Source organism: Diceros bicornis, chromosome 24 (genome assembly GCF_020826845.1).
Source record: "Diceros bicornis minor isolate mBicDic1 chromosome 24, mDicBic1.mat.cur, whole genome shotgun sequence".
Taxonomy (NCBI): domain Eukaryota; kingdom Metazoa; phylum Chordata; class Mammalia; order Perissodactyla; family Rhinocerotidae; genus Diceros; species Diceros bicornis.
This window is the reverse complement of record NC_080763.1, coordinates 23,080,143-23,104,693: the sequence shown is the minus strand read 5'-3', so window position 1 is coordinate 23,104,693 and position 24,551 is coordinate 23,080,143. Positions and strand designations below refer to the sequence as shown.

Genomic DNA, 24,551 nt, shown 5'->3' with positions numbered 1-24,551 from the left:
TCTGCACTGTAAAGTTCCTTTTTTTCCCCTTTCCATACTGTGCTCTTTGGAAGGAAGTCACTGTGCAGCCCACATTTAAGGAGTGGGGAGTTATGCTTGACCTAAGGGTGCCATTTATACATAAATTGAGAATCTTCTACATGGGAGATTTGTCTCTTCTCCTCCGTCTGTTTGTTTGTTTAATCACTTATAACAGTATGGATGCATAGATATTTACTTTATACTTTGGATTATAATCCGTTACTACTTTATTTTGTTGCTCAAACTGTTTCAGCTTTGGCTCTTGGGAGCTCTTTCGTTTGGCTCCTGTGTCCCTTTGACATACTCCTATTCTTGTTTTTTGTTTTGTTTTGTTTTTGACCACTTCTTTCCTTTCTGGCACTACAAGATGCTCCAGGCTCATGTTGTATGTTTCCTGCCCCGGTCCTGGGATCAGCCATTTCTCCAAGGAGCCCTGAGTTCCTTTGACTGGAGAATGGTATTAGAAACCAAGATCTGGGTGGATAGTATTATCTTTAAGACATCTTTTCCTGGCACTTTTTTTTTTTTTGAACACACTTGTGGTAGCAGCAAGTGGCCAAAAGTAGTCCCAGCCTTCTTGCCACTTGAGAGTAAGGATGGAGTTCTGTGAGCAGCAAGAGGGGCTGGGGTGGGGAGAGAAGTGGTAGTGCTGAGGGCCGAGAGCGAGGGCACGCGAGCCTTCATCTAGCTCCTTCAGGTCCCGCCTCTGCATTAGGTCAGGCAGATCGTTAAGGAGGGTCACTAAAAGCCCCCATTTGAACTGTGTTTGTATCTTTAGCAAGGCCATGGTTGAAAATGGAGAGTCTAATATTGGTCACAGTCCTTTTACAAGGACCTTCCTGATAAATTGTTGTTCGTGTTTAGTTCCAGGAAAATTATCTCTGAAGATAAATTTATGTGCTTTCATCAGAAAACAAATGATGTGTAACCCAGCTTGTTTCTCTTTTAGTCTTTATAATCATGGCTTCCAGAAAACTTAGAGCCAAATTTGTCTTGCAGATGTCATTTGCTCAATTCAAGTTCTTGACAGCGCCTATTTGTTTCTTCCTCCAGGTGAACTCTATTCCCTTTTGTTCCTAATGGCTTTATTTGCCTAGTGTTTAGGCCTAAGCTAAAGATCCTTTTGAAGTAGGCAGGGTATTATCTTGAAGGTTTGGTAAAGGAATGGGGGCAGGCTTCAGGAGCAGAACCTGCTCAAGAACTTGTTTTCCAGCCACTGCCTAGAATGGTACAAGAAAATCCAATTCTAAATGAGTTTATTTTCCCAGTGACCTGTATTCTCCCTTATTTGACAGTTTCAGTGTGAGTATTCACAAATTCTTGACATCAGCTACTCTGCATATATAATTAACACTTTTTTCCTACTTTTTTTGTGTGTGTGTGAGGAAGATAGCTCTGAGCTAACATCCATGCTGATCCTCCTCTTTTTGCTGAGGAAGACTGGCCCTGGGCTAACATCTGTGCCCGTCTTCCTCTGCTTTATGTGGGAGGCCGCCACAGCATGGCTGGACAAGCGGTGCAGTGGTGCGCGCCCGGAATCCGGACCCAGGCCGCCAGCAGTGGAGCGTGCGCACTTAACCGCTAAGCCACGGGGCCGGCCCCCATTTTTTCCTACTTTTAAATTGTGGACTTTGGTTTGCTTTTCTTCAGAAGGTGTTATCTAGAAACAAATCTTTATTACTTCCCATTCCTTGAGGTCATATGGGCAAGTTTTATGGCTTGATATTACCTTTATTTAAGACCTTTACAGTTAATATTATAAGCGTTTTTTATTGTTAAAAAGGAAGAAAGGAATCCTTTAAGGGCTTGCTGTTACAGTATGTGAAAGTGGCAGTTATTTATCGTATTAAAGGTGGTTTTCTAGTAGGATTTCTAGTAGGATTTAAGAAGAAATAATAAAGGCTCTCAATTCTTGAGAAACCAGATGATCTTTTAAGGTGATCTGTAATCAGAACATTTTAATTAAAGGAAATTTAAAACCATCATTTCAGCCTATTAGACTTGGCCAGCTCGGGCTAGTCCCTGAGCTTGGCGCAGTTTTCTATTTCCTGATTTTAGCTACCTGCTGATTTATGTAATTAGGTTGGGGTTAAGGCATGTGGTTTTTTTTTCTTAAGATCAGTGGCTTGGCTCCTAAACAGCTGCAAAGTTATGAACTACGCGGGAAACGTACTGATTTTCTGAAAAATTCTAGGATCTGTTAGAATGCACAACAGCCCATAAGAGCCTAACGTGAAGGTTAAGTTGTCAAGTTGCCTGCCTGGGTTTCCGGATATCTGGGTAAATGCCCTCATGTGGTTGTGTCAGTTGAAGGTCATAGGGAGTATAGAACTGGGAGGCCCTGAGGGAATTGTGATTATTATCACACACTATTTCTGGGAGTTAAATTTCATGCTGATAAAAGGTACAGACAGTGATGGGTCCTTGGCTTTCAGCCTCTCGTAAAGCATTTGAGTCTTTGCCCTACAATGAATCTTTAATACATTTGCAGATGTCACAGAAAAAAACCAACAAAGCAAGTGTTTCTACCATGACTGTAGTACTTCAGTACGATGTAGAAGAGGACAGTTTAAACAATTTTTACTCCTTCTGAGTTTCAGTTTGGAGGTGTGGATTGTACCAGGGTCCTTCAGAAAAACATGGCAGTCTTAATTCATGTTGTAAAGTACTCAACAAAGGATTTTTGCCAATACCTTAATAAGAGTTTTCTCACCTGCACCTAGGCTCCTTTATCATCCATAGAGGCTCTTGTTCTTAAATTAATAATTTTTTTGAAGAAGCATTTTAATATCTTAAGAGAATATAAAGAGATCGTAAGCTATTCTTTGAGGAAATAAGATGTTTGGGCAAATGTGTGCCAAATCTTGTTAGCCCGATTAAGTTAGGTTGTTTGTCCTAGGCCGGTGACCTGGCCTCTTTCCTTGCCTGACGGAGGAGATGATGACATCTGTGATGACTGTTCGGCATTGTACCCTTGATACTTATTCCCTGCTATCTTCTACTGGTTTCATTTGTGTTTAAACATTTCTAGCAACCTGTAATCCTTTCCTTCTCCCTTTAGAATTAAACTAGCGCAGTGAGCAAATCTGGAAGCTTATTTTTATCCCAGTATGCCTTGGAGAAGTTCTACATTTTGTGCAACTTTATTCATAGGAACCAAGTCCAAATTAGAGTTTTTAGATCAGCTTGGAATGTGAAAATCTGTTATTCTCACAGTGTCTCTTTTTGAGCTTCCTCTTTGCTCTTAAGAATTATCATTGTGCTTTTAGGGGCTAGGGAGTGGAAGTGTGAGGATTTGATGGGTGAACAGATTCTGAAGAAGGGAAGAGTGGCACTGCACTGGTGACTACAGGCTGCTTTGGGATTTGATTAGTTCCCAGACCTTTTTGCCCTATAGTATGTGTATACCCAGGGTTCTAAAGCAGTCCTTTGTTACGCTTTTTCTTTTAGTTGATGATTCGGAAAAAGTTATCACATGAACAAGAGGCCTTTAGGAGTCTTCAAGGCTAAATATTCCCTTGCAGATTATTTACTCATTGCTGACTTCAAAGCCTCTACCTGTGGCTGTCTGCTAATCCCTCTGAGGTGGAGAATGCAGACTGAACAGTGCTATGTCCCACTCGAAAGAACTCGCAGACTCTCAGACTTGCACTGACCCAAAGAATCCATCAGATTGTTAGTGGTTGTTGGCTTCTGTGCATTCCACTTCTTTCAGACATTCCTTTTGTGAGGAGGCAACATGGAATGTGAAAAGAGCATGAGTTTTAGACTGCTTCAAATCTGCATACACAATTTATTAACTCGGTGATAATGGACAAGTTACTGAGTTTCCTCATCAGTAAAAAGGGGATAATAAGACTGGCCTCTAAGGGATTGTTGTGAGGATTAAACATTATGTGTAAAGTTTATAGCATAATTCCTTAATCCCCTTGTCCTTCCATACCACTCAGTTGCAGAACCCCAAGCCTAAATCACTTAATACTTTTCTTTGTTCCTATATCCTGGCTGTTAGATGTTGCCACTAGAAATCCGTGGTCCGTGATCTCAGCTGAGACACCCTTGCTGCCCGGCAGTTCTTTTATGTGATTTTAGTCAGCTTTCTTCCTGTCTTATGCAGAGGTCAGAAATTGGTGGCCCAGAAGAACTTGGTTCTATAGACATCTTTTGTTTGGCCTTGAGATAGTTTTTCAGATGTTGGCATTGGTTGCGAGGACTTAAAAATTAGATTTCAAATAAAAGTTAAAATGTCTAGCTTCTTTTGAAAAACTGGGTGATCTGAAAACCTGGGGTGCCATGGCAGTCATTGGTTTCTCCCTTGAGTCAGGCCCATCTTCTCCAGTTCGCCACGTTGTCCACCACACCCTGTGGACTTACACTGGTCTGTTAGACTCAGTTATGTTGCTCACTTGATCCTTCTGGGCATTTACATTTTGGTCTTGTCCTGTGGGCTCCCCCTCTTTAAAATCCCTCAAATCTGGCTCCATCTCTCTGTACCCAAAGCCCTCATCATTTCTAACCTGGAGTACTGGAATAGAGTTCTGAACATCTTCTTATCTCTAGTATTGTCCCTTTTGAGTCTGTCTTGACAGTATTATCAGATTCATCTTTCTAAATTGCAAATTGAATCACGTTACTCTCATTTCAAATTCTTCATTGCCTTTCCACTTTGTACTAAGTGAAGTTTAAACTCCTTAGCCTGGTGTTGCAGTTCTACATGATCTGGCCAGTACCTCTCCAACCACTTAACCTCTCTGTGCCTCAGTTTCCTCCTATGGAACCTGGGGGAAATAATAGTTCTTACCTGTAGGGTTATAGTGAAGATTAAATTAAAATGCATATAAAGCCCTTGGCACAGTATTTGACACTTAGTAAGTGTTGAATAAATATTACCTATTAGTATTATGATGATACCATGTTTTTGTTTTTGTTTCTGGATCCCAGGCCTTCATATTTGCTCTCTCCTCTACTCTGAATGTCTTTACTTCTATTCTTCTCTTGATTGCAACTCATCCTTTAGAATTCAGCTCAGGTGTCACCTCCTCCACGATATATTCCCTGACCCTTCTTAATTCCGTGGCACCTGTGCATACCTCTAGTCGTGTGCTTTTCACGTTGAGGTGAAGTCATCTCGTTTCTCATTCCTCTCCTCATTTAGACTCTTAAGCCCTTTGAAGACAGGAACTGTCTTACACATCCTAATGACTAGTGTGAATCTAGTCATCTTAAATGCGTGACAAATTAATGAAGGATCAACATCATTCATGGCAGAAGATACTTGATTATTATTACTGCTGTTATTTTTTGGAAATTTAGAAGATGTGCCGTAAAACCTTTTTTATTAACCCATCGATTCAGATTTGTCTAGCAGTGGTAACTATTCTTCAGTTTACATGTTTTTTTCCCACAAATGAAATAACTTCCTTTCTGACCATAAGTCATACATGCCTTTGTAGAAAATTGAAAGAAAACAAAAAAATATAAAGAAGAAATTTCACTACTCGGAAATAACTAGTGTTATTAAAGTACTTGAAATATATAAGCTTATCTGTGTGCTACCCAGTTTTCATATTTAAAATCTCACCTGTAAATGAATCTTGTTTTACAAACAGCATTAGAACATCCAGTTTAATGTAATGAAGCCAATACTTTGTTTTCCACATTGCAAGCAGCTTCCTGTTTTAGGTAATAAAATTGTCTTCTGCTAAGACAGCCATGTGCTCTAGAAAAGAAGCCTGAGATCCAGTCTGTCATATTACCACGTCATTCCCTTGCTTTATTTGTGACCATTCTCTTAACCAATATTTGCCACTTCGTTTCTGCTTACAGGCCATTCTCTAGGAATGGAGCAGTGTAAGTTTGGAGAACTAAAGCTAACAACCTAGAAGAAAGGAATTAATCATTTATGGAAGCCAAGAATGTCTTTTTTGGGAGAAACTTGTTGTTTATGCCCCATATCTCTCCTACTCCATGTGGCCATTGGCATAATTATCATAAAATTTGCGGGAATAGATCTCCCAGATTTTCTTCCCTGTGCATGCCTTCTTTTCCTTTTCTCCTTGTATCTGGTGTCCCATTTCTGCTCTCCAGCCCCTACTTCCACCCTATCAAGATTTGTTTTACAGAGGAAATGTGTTCCTATGTATCTTTCTCCTTTTTATAGTACATTCTTTTGGTAACTGTCCACTTCCATTTTTGTGACATGTCTCTTTCTAGGGAATAATGCAGGTCTGCATTCTGTAAAGTGAACTTTTTCTAATAAACCCAATTTATATCAACTATATTAACTTTTTGGTGTGGTAAGACATTCTATAGTGGCAACAGATTCTATCGTGCCGTTTGGGTAGGCTGCTTGAATGAATGAAACTTGCTGTATTTGGGTTTCATCTTCTAATCCAATTCCTGTCTTTGGGAATGGTTGGAACATAGTCATCATAATGAGTAATATCAACTGTCTTTTATAGACAGTGGTTTTTTCCATTTCTCCAGTTTCTGTAAGTTCTCTTCCCAAGTATTATTTGCTGCCTGTTCTTACTTACTTTTTTGTTTTAGATCACAGATTCTGCTGGTCATATTCTGTACTCCAAGGAGGATGCAACCAAGGGGAAATTTGCCTTTACCACTGAAGACTATGACATGTTCGAAGTGTGTTTTGAGAGCAAGGGTAAGTAATCAGAATGTTTTCCCTGAATTAAGCGTCTTATCTCAAGTTAGATAGAGCATGAACTTTCTCTCTTGGGCCGGCAGGAAGAGGAAATGAAAACTGCATTTGTTGGGGTGCACATACATATAAGTGGAAGTTGGCTAATCAGTAGAGTTCTTCATGTGCAGGAGTAGGCATTTCTTTTTTTTTTTTTTTTTTTTGGTGTGGAAGATTCGCCCTGAGCTAACATCTGTTGCCAGCCTCCTCTTTTTGCTGAGGAAGATTGGTCCTAACCTCTGTGCCTATCTTCCTCTACTTTATATGTGGGACGCCTGCCGCAGCATGGCTTGATAAGTGGTGCGTAGGTCCACGCCCAGGATCCAAACCTGCAAATCCCGGGCCGCCAAAGCGGAGCGCGCAAACTTAACCACTACGCCACTGGGCCAGCCCCTCGGAGTAGGCATTTCTTGAATGCTGTGATTTACTTGGCTTAAATGATAGAGTTGAATTTGCTATAGAGGCTAGAAAATAGTGCAGTTATAAAGCTAGTGACACATTTTCTCAGGGATTAGAAGTAGCGTTTGTCTGGCAAACAATACGTTGTAAACTCAGAGGCAGCTTTGGTCTCCAGAGCATTTGCTATGTCCTAGTGCTAATATCTTGCTATGGATTTTTCTGTGCATCTCAGGGCCAAGATCCCGTAGTAACTTTTAGGCTGATTACCTGATGGTTTCTGTGCTCAGTGGTGGGTGAAAAGCAGATTCCCTTTCACTCCCTGCTCTTTAGCTTCAAGAACACTAGACTCTAAAAGCTATATGAATTTATCCTTGTTATGTTAGTTGAGACCCAAAACATAAAAACATAACTTAAACTGGCTTGAAGAGAAAGGCCATTTGACTCTCTGACCCAGGAAGTCTACAGTGTGGTGCTAACCTCAGGCACGGCTGCATCTTGGGGTTTTAACAGTATCATTGGAATTTTACCTTTTAGTGCTTCCTTTCCTTGCCTCCATTTGACTTTATTCTCAGGCTTTTTCCATATGGTAGCAAAAGGACTCCTGGCAATTGTACATTTATAGAATATCCTGAACATATGATCCTAGAAGAAGGGCAAGTACTTTTGCCAACAGTGCCAGTAGATTCCCAGGAATAGTAGATCAGTAGAGGATCAGCTGCTTTTGAAGTTCACCAGGAATTGACTCCTTTGATCTAAAGTGGGTCAATTTAGCCTAAAAGCTAAGGGAGTTCGCCTGAAGTAAGCGGAATAATAGATTAAGAATAGAAAATTAAAGGACTTTAATAGTGATTTCATGACTGATATCCTTCTCCATGCCCCCACCCTTCCCAGTACTAGGATGTCTCCACAATATTCTAGACATTTCCACATGGTTGTGCCGCTTTTATCTCAAAACCAAGGTGTCTAAGACTGTGTTCATGAGCTCCTCCTTCAAACTAGTTCCCCTCTCTGTTACCACTGTCCTTCCAGTTACTTGGGCTCACATGTTTGAAATTATTTTTGTCTTTTCCAGTCTGTCATCAAATTATGCTGATACTTCTTTCAAAATATCTCTTGTATCTGTCACCACCAAATCTGAACTCTAATCTTTTAAATCGAGTTATGTCGTTAGCCTTCTAACTGATATCCCTGCTTTTAATATATCCAAATACTGCTACCAGATTTATCTCCTAAAACACATCTTTCATCATGTTAATCTTTTTTCAAAAATTTTCCTTTCTCTGTATTGGCAGTAATGTTCCTGTTCTATAGAATGAAGCCCAGAATCAGAATTTTCAAGCTGGAAGGGACTTGAGGCACGGTGGCGTTTAATAGTCTTTATACTCTCGCTCTAGCCTTATATTCCACTCATTGGGCCCCAGCCAGTCTGGTTTGCTCTGCCCTCTAAACATGTCACATTTATTCATTTGCTGGAATACTCTCTTCCCATATAAACATGAGTTTACCTTTAGTTCTTTTAGAGTACTTCCCTCAACCATTCTAGCCTGCTCAATTTCTTAATCAATCGATTGATTCATTCAGCAGATATTTATTAAGTGCCTTTATATGCCAAGCACTGTTCTGTGTGTTGGGGGTATAGCAGTGAGTAAAACAGAAGTCTCTGCTCTCATGGAGCTTACATTTTCATTGGAGCAAACAGACAGTAAACAAATAAATATGTCAGGTGGTAATGAGGGCTCTGGAGAAAAAGCAAACACCTTGAGAGGCTGAGCCTGTCTCAGAAACAGCAAGGGGGTTAATGGGGCTTCCTCTAAATAGTATATCACTTAATGATTAGATTGTTTATTTAGGCATTCGAATATATTTATGTCACACGCTCACAGCCTTGTGTTATTTAAATATCTCAGGAATATGTCTTACATTCCCAATTTTAAACTCTTTGAAGGTAGAGATTATCTTTTATTCTGAATTTCTTATAGGTTATTGAGGTGCATGTAGATGCCTAGGAACTAATTTAAAAATGTATGTGTATAAACACACACACACACACACACACACACACACACGTTATGTCAGCACTCAGTTTCTAGTTTCATTTGTGTTCTCTGTATGAAATAGAGACCTGATACCTTGTAGTCTTTGGAGCACCTTTTAAAAGATTGTCTATTTGTCAGGCAAATGCAGAGAGAAATTACTGAAGAGTCTTTTTTCAAAGGAGATCCTTTAGGACCGTGATATCAGCTGAGGGGATAGGCTGGCTGTTCTGTGCAAGAGACTGTATGGTCAGGACTCAGACCAGGCAGAGGTCTGTGGTTTTGTGGTTTCACTTGTGTTTGAATAATGCTAATACTGTGCTATGGCAAACAGAGAGCTAGTGGGGAGAGTCTGTCAGAAAGAGAATATCTTGATCATTTGGACTGAGTGGGGCTGTGAGCTGCTTGGTTTCATGACTTGTTAAATGTGGAAGGAGAAGCAGAAATTTGCATAGCATGTCTTATGGGCAATGCTATGATCAGAATTATGTGTTGGATTTAGGAGGAGACCTCTCTGGATGCTATTTTTATTTTTTTTATTTTTTGGAGACTTATTGGTCTGTTGCTCAAAAAGCATTTGTGACTTGTCTTAGTTTCTTAAGTCTACCTATTCTGTCTTATTTCTGTTACTTTCAAATTGATCTTTCTAGTCTATCCAAAAAACTTTACTGTTTTTTAACATGCCATACTCCTGTCAATATCTGAGCCTTTGTCCGTCCTTTGCTTTCTGCCTAGAATACTTTGTCCTGCCTTCAGGGGCACCTTCTTTAGTGAGTTCTGTCCACAACTAATCTCTTCTCTCCTCTCTAACCTTTGCTCCATAGCTGGGACTATCTGAACCATTTTTTTTCCTTAAAGTTTTATACTGCTTTGCGTATTCACTGTAGCTGTTACGTGTCTTTATGTCTTTGGTCCCCATTGAATTATTTGAAGGCAAAGATTGTAATCTCCAGCACAGTTCTAGCACCTGGTGAGTTCTCAATGCGTAGTTATTGAATTGACTTCAGTCCATTTCAGAAAACCCTCAGTGTTTCTTAGGCAGCAGAGAATACAGTACCATTCTCGGTGGCTTCCGGTCTCAGGAACCCCGATGCTTAAATGGCACTGTTTCCCAAAACTCCTAATTTCATGCAGGCAGTTTTTTATTTTATAAATAATCAGGTGAATTCCAGGGGATTGGGGCTGAGCAGTTTTCTGGGGCTCTTGAGTCTTTCCTTTTCTCCTACTTGATGATTTAAGATTAGGATTCCCTTTTGATCAAGCTGAATCAGATTACCCTTTCTAATGTGAACATTGCTGTGTTGGCCTTACTATCCCCAATAGATATTTCTCTTTCTAAGGTGCATCCCTGAGACTTGTACTCTTATTGTCAAGTTTTTTTCTTGTGCTGTTCTCTTTTAAGGACTTTGTGGGAATAGTCCTATAACATTTTATTTATCTATTGAAATGGCCTTACATTGACCAAAATGTTTGAATTAAAGTGAAACATTAGATGAATCCTGTGTTCTTTTCAACATTCATGTTTGTATTAAGTAAATCCAAGCTTAGCATATCCCCAATAATCCTTTTCTCAAAATTTGACAGGGTAACATTTTCACATGTGGAAACGTACCTTTTCAGCCTAAGTTGGTGCCCACTACCTATTGATCTATATGCCTCTTGATTTTATACTGTTTTGACTTGGGAGTTTTATTTCCTAATCCAATAAGGCTCTGTGTTTTCTCTTCTCCTATTCTATTCCTCTGTAGTACCAGATGCAGTGTCTTGTGTCCTGCCTGCTCAGAGATGTTTGCCAGCAGCATGTTCTTGTTGCTTTCCGGCACCCCACACAGATAGAGACTTTGTCTGGAATGCTTGTGATTTTAGCCAGAGCCAGGAATTTTCTGCAGCCGAGTAGGGGGAGGTGTTGCGGCTGTTTCCCTCTATTGAGAGAGTAGAGGTTAGGGAGAGGGAGGGTGGGTGGGTGATTTCCCGGAATTTTAAATATTCCGCACAATGAATCCTTTGATTTATTTCTCAGGAACAGGGCGGATACCTGACCAGCTCGTGATCCTAGACATGAAGCATGGAGTGGAGGCGAAAAATTATGAGGAGGTATGTCCTGCTGTAAGAGCCAGAGGACGCAGTGGCCTGCTGTGCTATGAGGTTTCTGTGACCTGGTCAGGCCAGCCAGCTGTGCTTTGCCCAGAGGCTCTGGTTTTCTCAGCAGTCACGTGACAACCAGCTACAGTCTTATTGATACAAAAAGTTGTATTAACAGCTTGAACAATAATTCTGGCTGTGCTGTCAGCCACATGACTGAGCCAACTGTCCCATAGAAATGTGGGTGTGATAAAACACTCAAAGATATGCATTAGTGCGCTTGAGACAGAAACCAGATATATACATATTTATAATTTTTAAAAGCTGGAATTCAGGCCCCATGGCTTAGCGGTTAAGTGCGTGCGCTCCGCTGCTGGCGGCCTCGGTTCGGATCCCGGGCACTCACCGACGCACTGCTTCTCTGGCCATGCTGAGGCCGCGTCCCACATACAGCAACTAGAAGGATGTGTAGCTATGACATACAACTATCTACTGGGGCTTTGGGGGAAAAACATAAATAAATAAATAAAATTATTTAAAAAAAAAAAAAACCTGAATTCCTTTCAGGAGGTGGTAAAACATATCTTTTAAAAAAAATAAATAAATAAAAATAAAAAAATAAAAGCTGGAATTCACTTATATGTTAATGTCCAAGGTTAAGAAAAGTGATTTGTTTTTAATTCCTAAGGCTTTTATTCCCAGACTGACAGCTTTATATGTATATATCTAGGGCATGTATTCAGTGCTGTTTAGACTTGGACACTTGTGCTGTCTTTGAGAGACACAGTAGTCAAAAGTAGCTTTCAGTTAAAATTTAATTTCAAACTTTTAAGGAAGAAAGCAAGATGGAAGGAAAAACTGCAAGAGACTAGGGATAGTGATAAGGAATAGGAATTTTTGCTGACAGGAACTACTATAGAGAAGAAAAACTGACATTTGGGTGCTGGGGAGGTGGAACTGTGCATAGAATAAGGGGAAGAAGGAGAGACTTTGGGGGCAGCACAAAATGGTTCTTCAAATGAAGAGCACCTTTGAAAAACCACAAGAACTATTTAAGACTAGAGGATTGATCTTTGCAGAAAGATAAGAGTGTTTTTACCCAGATCATTACAGCAGTACCTGAGGGTGTGAAGAAGAGGTAGGGTACAGGAAATGTAAATGGCTTTTGAAGAATGTAAACTAAATAAACAAAGGAAAGTTGTTTCAAGTGATTCAAGGGAATTTTCTAGGAATGATGGGACAGGAGAAGTTGCTCTATCTTGGTTTGGGACTTGGAAGGGAAATATCCTAAAATGGAAGAAGATGGGGAGTGACTGGCTAATTCTGTAGCAGGAAGTAGTAGTACAACAGTTGCAGCTCTTCAGGTCTTTCCTCTTTTTCCTAGTTCAAGTGTTCAGTTGAGCAAAACTAGATTATTTGTAACAGGCAATAAACAGGAGCAAGTGAGGTAGCAGTGAATGGAAGATGATTCCTGGTAGAGACTTTGATTTGCTTCTGTCTCCAGGCTAGTTTAATTACAAGAAATAAAGCAAGAGAGTCTCTTTATTTGATGGACTTAAGAGTAAATTGGAAAATCCTTTTAAACTTTCATGATTCAGAAGAATTGAATTATATTTAAATAAGATAAGGTATGTTAAAGTGCTGTTGTAAGGTATAAAACACGAAGAAAAATGTTGTTGTTATTATGAGGTGGAAGAATCAGTAAAATGATTTTCAGTTTTTGATTACTGCTGCTGTATCATCAGCCTAAGTCCATTCTCTAAGCAAGCATTCATTGAATTCCTACTTTGTGGAATTTTACCAGTAGTAACTTTTTTTCCCTAATATGATGGCTGTATTAAGTGGTATGTATTAAATAGCAGAGCACTTGATTAGCCATGAGACATAGCTTGTTCTCCTCAAACAGATGGTATTGTGAGTTGACGTGTAGAATGATGTGGACATCACTGTTGTATAACATTTTAGAACCCCTATACCTCCTGGAATTTCCATCATCCTTGGACTTTGTTAACATCGGGAAAGAGCCTTTATCTTTCCTGACCTTTTGCATAACCCAAGAGGGGAATCCCTAGCAGAAAGGAAACCACAGCGCTTCCTTTGCCTACTTCCTGCTTCTGAAGTCAGACACGTCCTAAGCTTTTCTTTACGCACATGGTTACAACACAGCACTAAATTCTGTTTCTTAACCAAGAAACTCCTCCCACTACTTTCTTTGGCGACCTACCCCCATTCCCCCCCAAAAAAAGCAGACCAAACTGAGACAGAGGAGGAGAAGTGGTTATGACACAGGCCAAAGACCAGCCCTTTTCTCAGCCTATGGCTAGGCTCCCTTGAACTCTGCTTAGAAATAGCTGCTAGTTGTCTCTGGGCTAATGCCTGTGACAAGAACATGGGTAATGGAAGCACTTGTTCCTGGGTTAATTACCAGAGAGCGCTGAGCATATGTAGAGGTTTTGAGGCATTTAATTTCAGGCCTTTGAGATAATGGAGAGCCTTTGTCTCCAGAGGATTTTGGCTCTTTGGCATCACTATTTAGATTCAGAAAGGTGGCACATTTGTTTAATTTTCTTCACATCCAACATATCTCTCCCTCACATTTGTGGACTTTGTAATTCTGAAATCCCAGGGGGTCCTGTAAAATTCAGTAGTAATCAGTATCTTAATAGCTGGGCAGAGTACCTCACTACCTACTAAATTGTTGTGGAGGATTTAATTAGTTAATGCATGTGGACTTGCTATGTAAACACAATACAAATGTAAGATGATATTATTTGGAAGACAGAATGGTTGCCATATGGTAAAGAAGCAGAGAGTCTTGTAGTTTGAACTCTTTAAAGAGAAAGAATGCTGGGGCCGCGCTGGGGCCTAGCGGTTAAGTGTGCACGCTCCACTGCCAGTGGCCCGGGTTCGGATCCCAGGCGCGCACCAACGCACTGCTTGTCAGGCCATGCTGTGGTGGCGTCCCATATAAAGTAGAGGAAGATGGGCACGCATGTTAGCTCAGGGCCAGTCTTCCTCAGCAAAAAGAGGAGGATTGGCATGGACGTTAGCTCAGGGCTGATCTTCCTCACACATATTAAAAAAACACACACACACAAAAGAGAAAGAATGCTTGTGTCCTCAGAAATAAAGCACCTTTGATTCCCTCTGTTATATTTTAAAGACCTCTCATCACTATCTTTTGCCCGTCAGAGGGGGGCATCTTTGTAGAATCAGTATGTGAGTTGAACCATTTCTTTTTAGTTTGTGGTCTGTGAACTAGAGCAGCTGTTTGCAGGGACTTTCTGTCTCATATTGCAGTTGTGAGAATGAAGGCATTTACTGACCCACAGAGAAGGAGCTATCTGACACATCCTCTAACTCTTGGGCTGTGTATGTCCCGTCTTGCTGTGAATGTCAGCATTCTCAACACAACTAAAAATCCTGTTTTGCCTAGAGGTTCTATTAGTCTGTCATTTGCTGTCAACAGATACACCGAAAACACAGTTGCCCTAGTTGGAGCAACAGCTAAAGACTTTGCAAAAGTTTTATTTCTCCAAATGCCCTCAGGAAGGAGGAACTCTGGTTCTATGTACTAGTGCAAAATCCCTTTCTTGACATAAGTTAAATGAAATAACACGGGTAAGGCACCTGACACATAGTTGGTCAGTTCAGTAGATTTTGGCTCCCTTCTACCCTTTTTGGAAACTGCCAAATGGCTGTGACAGAGTAAATGGGATGTTGCTAAATTTCATTTAGCCCTAAGATTGGCGGTATTATCTGGACTTATTTTGGCACATTGTTGAACTTTTGGGCCTCTGTGAAGAGGCTTGTGATTCACATACCCCGCCCCCCCATACAAGTAGTCTTGTCCTTGGGTGTAGATCTGTCTTCTTTATCTTGATTGTGTTAGACTAGATGGTCTCCACTTCTGTTGCTGTGCTTCTAAAATTTGCAGGGGCTGTGATGAGGGGCATGGAGATAACAAAGTAATTGGACTGAATTTGGCTTACCACAGGAAGCTTCTTTTGAGTCTCAGTGTTCCACCAGGAAAAGAATCTAGCAATTCTGCAGAGGCTGGTTTCACATGTGTTCTAAGAAGCAGTTTTTCAGAGTTAACACCTTTCCTTGGTACAGTTACATAAAACTCTGAACTCTTTAGATTCAAATCATCATTAGAGGAGTGGAAGATTTGGATATAGTTTAAGAAGAGTAATTTTGCAGTTGTTTTGGAGGTGTTGTAAATATGCAGGGAAAGGCTTTTATAACTTCTAGCTTTTCCAAACAGCACCTACCCTACAGGTGAGAGTGATAGATATTGTGGTAGAGAGGACTTGCTCCTAGGCAGTGGGCCTCATGGAAATGAATTCTGAGTGAAAGTAGATGCAGAGTGCTCTTAACATTACAGGAAGCACTTGCTTCAGGGGACCAGCAGCACTTATCTGCTATGAGAAAGTTGGCTCCATTGAAGAAGGCATAGAACAGGCATGACAGGTCAGCTATGTGTTTGCCATGTGTCAGGTATGTGGGGCTATACAAAGTATACATCATTTTAATTTTCTGGAGTTCAAGGGCCGAATTAGTGTGGGGGAGAGGATGAAAATTAAAACAATGTATGATTGAGTATTAATTGTGTGGCACAGTCTAAGTTAGGGCTTTACGGAAGAGGGAGTCATTGTGGACAGGAGTGGTTAAAGGAGGCTTCATGGTTAAGGCCTGAAAGATAGGATTTATACACGCTGAGTGTGTATGTTTTCGGAAGTCAGGGAATCAGTTTTGCTTGCCTTTTACAGCAGAGCTTTGCAGTTTTGATGCTAAAAAATGCTTTGGTGACCCTGGATAGGGAGTCAAGAGACCATGGTTCTGCTAGTCTTGGTGTTCCACCCAAAGGACTGAGTATCTTTATGGAATCTTCAGTTTCCTCATTTGTAAAATAAAACGAAGTCTGTAGTTCTTATCTTTGATTATTTAACAGCTAAATGCAGCCTGCAAGGGGAATGCTGCCCCGTAGTGGAGATCCTATGGTACACATTGTCAAATAGGCTTTGCTTTTTTATCAAGCTGTTGGCAACACACACATCCTCCCAGCCATGGAAGAGAGTAGACCAGAATATGGCCTGCTTTCATGAAACCTGTATAATGTCACATTCTTACAGACATTTTGAACATCAAATGTTTAGAAGAGCAGAACAACAGTCAGCGGAGGTTTTGTTGGAGGTTTTCTTGTCAGCTTTTTGTACTATGATATAAAGTCTTGATATTCACTGAATGCTTAGTCCTGGCAAGTGAAGTGGGTCTTCCTGAGAATACTTATGATAATTTGTTTTAAAATTTTATTCTATTAGTCTGTAAAAATTAGAATAATAGAAGTATGAAACCTAGGAAATTTGACTAATAAATTGGACAGCTTACCCAGATCCTTGTGGCCTAATATAGCTGGTTCACTTTACCTTTGATTCAGAAAAAACTTATGTGTCATCATCTGGTTTTCTTCATCACATTTTTAGATACCTACAGAATAAAATACAAACTCAGATTTGGATGCCAATCCCAGCTCTACCAAGCTCTAAGACCTTGGACAAGTTATTTAACACTCTAAGCCTAATTTCCTCATCTGAAAAATTTAGGGATAATAATATTTACCTTACATGGGGTTATGAGGATTAAGTGAGATTACAAGATATAAAATACATATCACATTCTGAGTATATAGTAATAGGTCTAATTCTTTATACTACCTTCTTCTTCCTCTTCCTCAGTTCAGCTCCAGCATTTTTTTTTTCTTTTTTTTTTGTGAGGAATATCAGCTCTGAGGTAACATCTGATGCCAATCCTCCTCTTTTTTTGCTGAGGAAGATTGGCCCTGGGCTAACATCCGTGCCCATCTTCCTCCACTTTATATGGGATACCACCACAGCATGGCTTGACAAGCGGTGTGTCGGTACGCACCTGGGATCCGAACCTGTGAACCCCAGGCCACTAAAGTGGAGCACGTGCACCCAACCACTGCACCACCAGGCTGGCCCCAGCTCCAGCCTAACTTTTGAGGCTTATATTTGCTAGTAACCACCACCCTCCCCCAAACACGTGTGTTGACACATTAGTGCGGGCACGCACATGCACATCAGTCTGCTTATGACTAGACCACTTATGGTCTCCTAAATATGGCCTGTACTTTCTTCCCTCCATGTTTTGATTTGCAGGTTCCTCTCAGCCTTGAATGTCTTTCCCCCTCATCTCTTTCAAAATCCTGCACAACCTGTGAGACCCAACTCAGCCACTTCCCGTTAAGCTTATAACTTCCAACTATAATCAATCTCATGCTACTTCTTTCGGCCCCTCTTTCTGTTTCACTTTTAATGTGTACCTTTGTTGTAGAAGTTTATACATAATGCATTGTATTATGGTTATAGCTTTATGTGAGCCTCTCCACCAGACTGTGAGCTTCTTAAGAGAAGAGATCATAATTTATCTTAGTGCTTTGCACATAGTGAGCGCTCAAAAAAGCATTGTTGTTAGAGACTTAAAATGTTTTTAAAAACCACTTATTCTAATAGAGTTGTTTATTTCTTAGACACAAGTGGAAAGCCAAAGTAAAGTGCTTTATTAAAGTCAGAAATCTTGGGAAAATAGTATATCTTACTTTACAGCCTATCATATTAAAGTATTTGTAAGGAGGTTTTGTTTTGTTTTTTTTTTTTGTGAGGAAGATCAGCTCTGAGCTAACGTCCGATGCCAATCCTCCTCCTTTTCCTGAGGAAGATTGGCCCTGGGCCAACATCCGTGCCCATCTTCCTCTACTTTTTCTATGTGGGACACCTGCCACAGCATGGCTTGATGAGCAGTGCGTAGGTCCGCGCCCGGGATCCGAACCTGTGGACCCCGGGCCACCGAAGCAGAGTGTGCAAACTTAACCACCACACCACCAGGCTGGCCCCCAATGTAAGGAGGTTTTAATCAAAATTAAAGTATTAAAGTCTGAGGGGGCCGGCCTGGTGGTATAGTGGTTAAGTTTACGTGCTCCGCGTCAGTGGACCAGGTTTGCGAGTTCGGATCCTGAGCGTGGACCTACGCACTGCTCATCAAGCCGTGCTGGAGGGCATCCCATATCAGAAGAACCAGAAGGACACACAACTAGGATATATAATTATGTACTGGGGCTTTGGGGAGAAAAAAGGAAAAAAAGAGGAAGATTAGCTCAGGGCCAATCTTCCTCACCAAAAAAAGAAAAAGTCTGAGATGGAAATATATAAGCAGTTTGTAGGGAAGGGGAAAAGCCCAAATTTTAAAATATGTTGGAATAATGACAGAAGAGATTTTAATTTTGGTGAAACTTTTTAAAAGACTCCTCTTTTGTCTTTTGTTCTTGACTGGAGCAGTTTTTTCAGGAAGTGGGTTCATAATTCCTTTCTTTTTCAGATTGCAAAAGTTGAGAAGCTCAAACCTTTAGAGGTGGAGTTACGACGCCTAGAAGACCTTTCAGAGTCCATCGTGAATGATTTTGCCTACATGAAGAAGCGAGAGGAAGAGATGCGGGATACCAATGGTGAGAGGAGGGCGGCTCTTGTTTCTCAATAAGTGAAGCACAAGGGAGACGGATTCCCAACTTTAAATTCTGATGTACCCTTTTCTCAGTTTTGCCAAGCGGGGGTTGTATGGAAAGATAATTGCTTGCTTCAGTGTTGTTGCTGCTACAGGTAAGTGAGCCTTGTTAGATTTTCAAGGGAATAGAAATTTCTTCTGTGATACGCAGTTAGTTTATAGTGTATCAAATTGATAGTACTGGGGCCGGCCCGGTGGCTTAGCGGTTAAGTGCACGCGCTCCGCTGCTGGCGGCCCGGGTTCGGATCCCGGGCGTGCACCGACGCACTGCTTCTCCGGCCATGCTGAGGCCGCGTCCCACGTACAGCAACTAGAGGGATGTGCAGCTATGACATACAACTATCTGCTGGGGCTTTGGGGGAAAAAAATAAATAAAATCTTTAAAAAAAAAGAATTAAAAAAAAAAATTGATAGTACTAATCTTTGTAATTTTTTGTGTGTGTGGGGGGAAGATCAGCCCTGAGCTAACATCTGCCAATCCTCCTCTTTTTGCTGAGGAAGACTGGCCCTGGGCTAACATCCATGCCCAGCTTCCTCCACTTTATATGGGCCGCCTGCCACAGCATGGCCTGACAAGTGGTTCGTCGGTGCGCACCCAGGATCCAAACTGGCGAACCCGGGCTGCCGCAGCAGAGCGTGCACACTTAACCTCTTGCAACACCGGGCCGGCCCCAATCTGTGTGATTTTTGATGTTTATATATAGAATAATGAAAACTTGAGAAAAAACCATCTGAAATCAGAGTGAAGTTAATGAATTGCCTTTTCCCCCTGGCAGTTGTTTAGCCTGCTGAGCCTCACTTCATTACATTTACAACGCTTTTGTTTTTTTAGAGTCAACAAATACTCGGGTCCTGTACTTCAGCATCTTTTCAATGTTCTGCCTCATTGGACTAGCCACCTGGCAGGTTTTCTACCTGCGTCGCTTCTTCAAGGCAAAGAAGCTGATTGAGTAATAAGGCCTAGTCTCCTCCCACCTTGTATCTCAGCCAGCAGAACATCGCTGGGACATGTCTGGCCTAAAACATCCTACCAACAGCACCATCGAGGCCCGTTGGAGCTTTCTTGCCAGAACTGATGTCTTGGTGTGGGAGGACATGGGTTACCGCCTACACCCAAGTCAATGAGGGACTTCTTTTTAACTTGGTAGGATTTGGACTGGTTTTGCAACAATAGGACTATTATTAGAGTCACCTATGACAAAAAATAGGGGTTACCTAGATAGTGCCAGAGCCAACATTTGTACTGGGTTTCCTCGTGTGATCTGTTTGAACCATATTTTCTTTTCTTCTCCCACTTGCTCACCAGCTTGGGCTTCCACTCTAGTTCCTTTATCAAGATTTGTATGACCATGTACAACTTGTTTCATTCTGATTGTCCTCTTTGGATTTCCATGTGGAAACATCCCTAATTTTCTCTTTACCCTTAGCTGAAATGTTTAGGTAGCTTCTGGTGATATCCTTTCATAATTTTATGTCTCTTAAAAGGGGGATGGATGTGACACCTCATCGAAGTGAGCTCTGAACTGTAGATAACTCTTAAAGAAAATTTCATTTTAGAGAATTAAAATATTTGTGCTCAACTGCTTGAACTTTTTTCTTTTAGTGTAATTGTAAGTTCTATGCAATTTTATCGCTTGTGTAGATTTGTGAGACCACCACCGCAAGATGCAGAACAGTTCCATCAAACGAATCCCTTGTGCTCCCCTTTTATAGCCACGCCACCTCCCTTCTCCCCTTTTATAGCCACGCCACCTCCCTTCTTTACCCTCAAGCCCCAACTTCTGGCAGCCACTAATCTGTTCTCCATTTCTCCAATTTTGTCATTTCAAGAATGTTATATAAATGGAATCATATAGTATGTAACTTTTGAGATTGACTTTTTTCACTCAGCATAATTCCCTTGAAATCCATCCAAATTGTTGGGTGTATCAACAGTTGGTTCCTTTTTCTTGCTCAGTAGTATTTCATGGTCTGGTTGTACCAGTTTGTTTAACCATTCACCCATTGAAGGACATTGGGGTTGTTTTCAGTTTTTGGCCATTACTAATAAAGCTGTTGTTAACATTCACGTACAGGTTTTTATGTGAACATAAATTTTCATTTCTCTGCGATAAGTGCCCAATAGGGCAATTGCTGAGTTGTATGGTAAGCACGTGTTTATTATTGTAAGAAATCATCCTACTCTTTTTCCAGTGACTGTGCCATTTTACGTTCCCACCAGAAATGTATGGCCGATCCAGTTTCTCTGCATCCTCACCAGTATTTGCTATTGTTATTATTTTTTATTTTAGTCATTCTGATAGGCGAGCATAATGGTACCTCATTATGGTTTTAATTTGCATTTTCCTAATGGCTACTGATGTTGAACATCTTTTCATGTGCTTATTTGCCATCTGTGTATCGTCCTCGGTGAAATATCTGTTCATGCCCTTTGCCCATTTTCTAATTAGATTGTCTGTTCTTTTTACTATTGAGTTTTGAGAGTTCTTGATATATCCTAAGTACAAGTCCTTTGTCAGATATGTGGTTGCTTGAATTTGTAACATAACTTCTATCAAGAAAAAAATAAGTAAAATTTACCAAGTCTTCTTATAGGGCTGGTCATTGACTTAATTTCTGTCCTTACGTGTTCCATCTAGAAAATTAAGACATACGAGGTATAAAAAAGAACACATCTGGGAAGATCATGAATAGAGTAAATACTTGAAAATACATGTTGTCAAAGCAAAGCCAAGAATCGCTATGGGAATATGAGGTGCCTAAAGGCCAATACTAATGTAAATAAGAGAAAGTGTAGATACAAATGACCATGTTTGTAAACAGTTTGAAAAATACTATCACTTGAAATTTTCCCCACTTCTCCCAGGAAAGTGGGTAGCAGTTGGTCCTTTCTGTAATCTCTCTTTTAGCCCTGCTGACTGTTACAGGGCTTGGCTAATCGCACTGGCAAGAATTACAGGATTTAAGGCCATGCAGCTTGCAGTTGGGCAGCATACTGGAGTTAACAGAGAACACTGCTGTGATGACCTGGATAAGGTACACAGGTGGAAGAGGGAGTGAGTTATGTTGTTAAAATCTCAGGCTGTTCTGTTAATGTTCCAGCTACTGGGAACCCAGAAGCCTTTTTTTTCCCCCTTCTTTTGACTCCCTGTATAATTCCTCTGGTGTGGCATTAAGAGTGGTTCTTTCATTAATTTATGCAACATTGCCATCTGCTGTTAAGAACTGGTAGGTACTGTTCTGAGAACCAAGCAGCTGAATCCTCGCCCTAAGGGCAGCAGATGTTGAGCAAGCCTATCTGTGCTATTACATATTCTGACCGACAGAGGATGTACCCAAGTAGGGAAGAGAATAACCAAATTTGTGGGTTAAGGTCCATCCTTAAACTTTTAAAGGTGAAATTCTATTTTGTACCATTATCCTAACAAGATACACTTTCATATTTCTGAATGGTGCCTTTCCACTTTCTAGAAGCAATGAAAGCTACTCAGTTGGTTATAGTCTTTTGTTCTGACAAAATGTCAAGAAGATAGGACAGGAGAATATTTTATTTTGCTGATGTTTTTCTTCCCAAATGTGACTTTGTGAAACTGAAATTCTTTTTCATGTCCTTTCCTTTTACTCATGCCAAAACTACCAACTCGGACATTTGTGCTTTTGGTTTAAAGTTCATTGATATTACACCTTGATTTTATCTAAAAAGTAAAATGATTTGCATTTGGTAAAAGGCTAGTTAGTGCAAGAGCAAATCAGCTTTAAAAACAAGGATGTTACCTGCTTTCCTTCGTTTTTGAGCCTGTTATTCAACACGGTCTGTGTAACATAGGTGAGAATGATACAGTTTAAGTAAGCTTTGTTATACCATTGTCAGAAACCCCTGTCATAAGCCATTTTTCTGTTTGTGTAATGGAAAGAGGCACATGGATTTATACGGATTCACTTCTAAGTGTTGGATTGGGGATTTTTGTGTAAGTTTTCTCAAATAAAGGCTAGCAGAAACCATTTTAGTTGTATTTTTCTGTTACTCTTGAGTACTTCTTTGGCTGGATTGGCAATAATTCCTCCATAGTCCTCAGTTTTTTGGGGATGTGTGTGAGGAAGATCAGCCCTGAGCTAACATCCATGCCAATCCTCCTCTTTTTGTTGAGGAAGACTGGCCCTGAGCTAACATGTGTGCCCATCTTCCTCCACTTTATATGGGACGCCACCACAGCATGGCCTGACAAGCAGTGCATCGGTGCGCGCCTAGGATCTGAACCCCAGGCCGCCAGCAGCAGAACACACGCACTTAACCGCTACACCACGAGGCCCACCCTTCCTCGGCTTTAAAGTATGGCAGATTATGCATGATGAATTAGAGGAAAAATATCGTCTGTTATTTACTCTAGATGGATCAAGTTTCTGTGAGCTAGTAAAAGTTTATTATATTTTGTATATAAAATATGTGAATTATATATGATATGTATATAAAAATAATAAGAATTATACATCTTCAGAAAGACCAAATAGGGTTCTGTAAGCCAGGCGTTCTCTGTAAGCTTCTCTCTTTTGGAAACTGCTATTGGCATTATTCCTGCAGAGGGTCTTCTCCCTTGCCCTCCATTCTTAAAATACCCCTCCCAATTTAGAACCTCTCAAGATTTGCTTTTTTGGCCCATCACATCTATGCAAAACCCTATCCCAGCGGGTAAAGGCCATTTTCTCCTTTCCTTTTAGTTGCAGTTGAACGTTTTTCATAAAGCCCCTTTCCAACAGTCAGCCTGAAGTGTTTTGCACATTCACTGGTAGCCTCTTATTTACCCTCTCCTCCATTTCCCAAAAAAACCAGATAATAAATTTGTCAATGAATCTATAGTCTATAAAGTAGTGGTTCCCAACATTTGAGTATAAATATTTTAACATCAAAAATGTCTTATATCTGGGCCGGCCCCGTGGCTTAGCGGTTAAGTGCGCGCGCTCTGCTGCTGGCAGCCCGGGTTCGGATCCCGGGTGCACACCGACGCACCGCTTCTCCGGCCATGCTGAGGTCGCGTCCCACATACAGCAACTAGAAGGATGTGCAGCTATGACATACAACTATCTACTGGGGCTTTGGGGGGTGAAATAAATAAATAAATAATTTTTTTAAAAAATGTCATTTCTCACTAATGTTTTAGAGAACATAAATAATGAATTCAACAAAACATAAATTTAATAGTCTTTAACAGTATCATATTCTTACTAAATGGTAGTACATGTTTGGCAAATTATTATTTATTCAGTGCTGCAGTGGTGTCCCACATAACATGAGCCCCATGTGTAATTTTAAATTTTCTAGCACCACATTAAAAAAAGTAAAAAACAGGTGAAATTAATTTTAGTAATGTATTTAGTCTAATACATCTAAAATAGTATTTCAACATGTAGTCAATATGAAAATGATTAATGAGATATTTTACATTCTTTTTTTCATATAAAGTCTTTGAAATCCAGTGTGCATTTTACAGCTACAGCACATCTCCATTCAAATGAGCCACAATTTAAGTGTTCAGTAGCCATATGTAGCTATGGCTACCAGATTGGACAGCTGCTTGGTACTTTGGTAAATTCTTTAATCTTTATAGTAACTCTGTGGCCCCCGGGAATCTGCCACTCACAAGTGGAAACTTCTGCTATATAGCATCCTAACTATTCACTTGTTAAAATATAACATGGAAATAATCTATTTTTGATCAAAGGCACTTTAAAATCAGACGTTT

At 40.5% G+C, this 24,551-nt stretch overlaps 1 protein-coding gene across 1 annotated transcript in view; it reads left to right on the top strand.

Moving 5' to 3' along the window:
- TMED10 (transmembrane p24 trafficking protein 10) overlaps positions 1-22,817 on the top strand; it is a 33,838-nt gene extending 11,021 nt beyond the window's left edge. Inside the window, exons 2-5 of the mRNA XM_058567389.1 lie at positions 6,571-6,682; positions 11,171-11,244; positions 18,631-18,757; positions 19,646-22,817. Coding sequence (XP_058423372.1) covers positions 6,571-6,682; positions 11,171-11,244; positions 18,631-18,757; positions 19,646-19,767 — 435 coding nt within the window. The 3' untranslated portion in view covers positions 19,768-22,817. The remainder of the gene's footprint in view (positions 1-6,570; positions 6,683-11,170; positions 11,245-18,630; positions 18,758-19,645) is intronic.
- Positions 22,818-24,551: the final 1,734 nt, after the last annotated feature.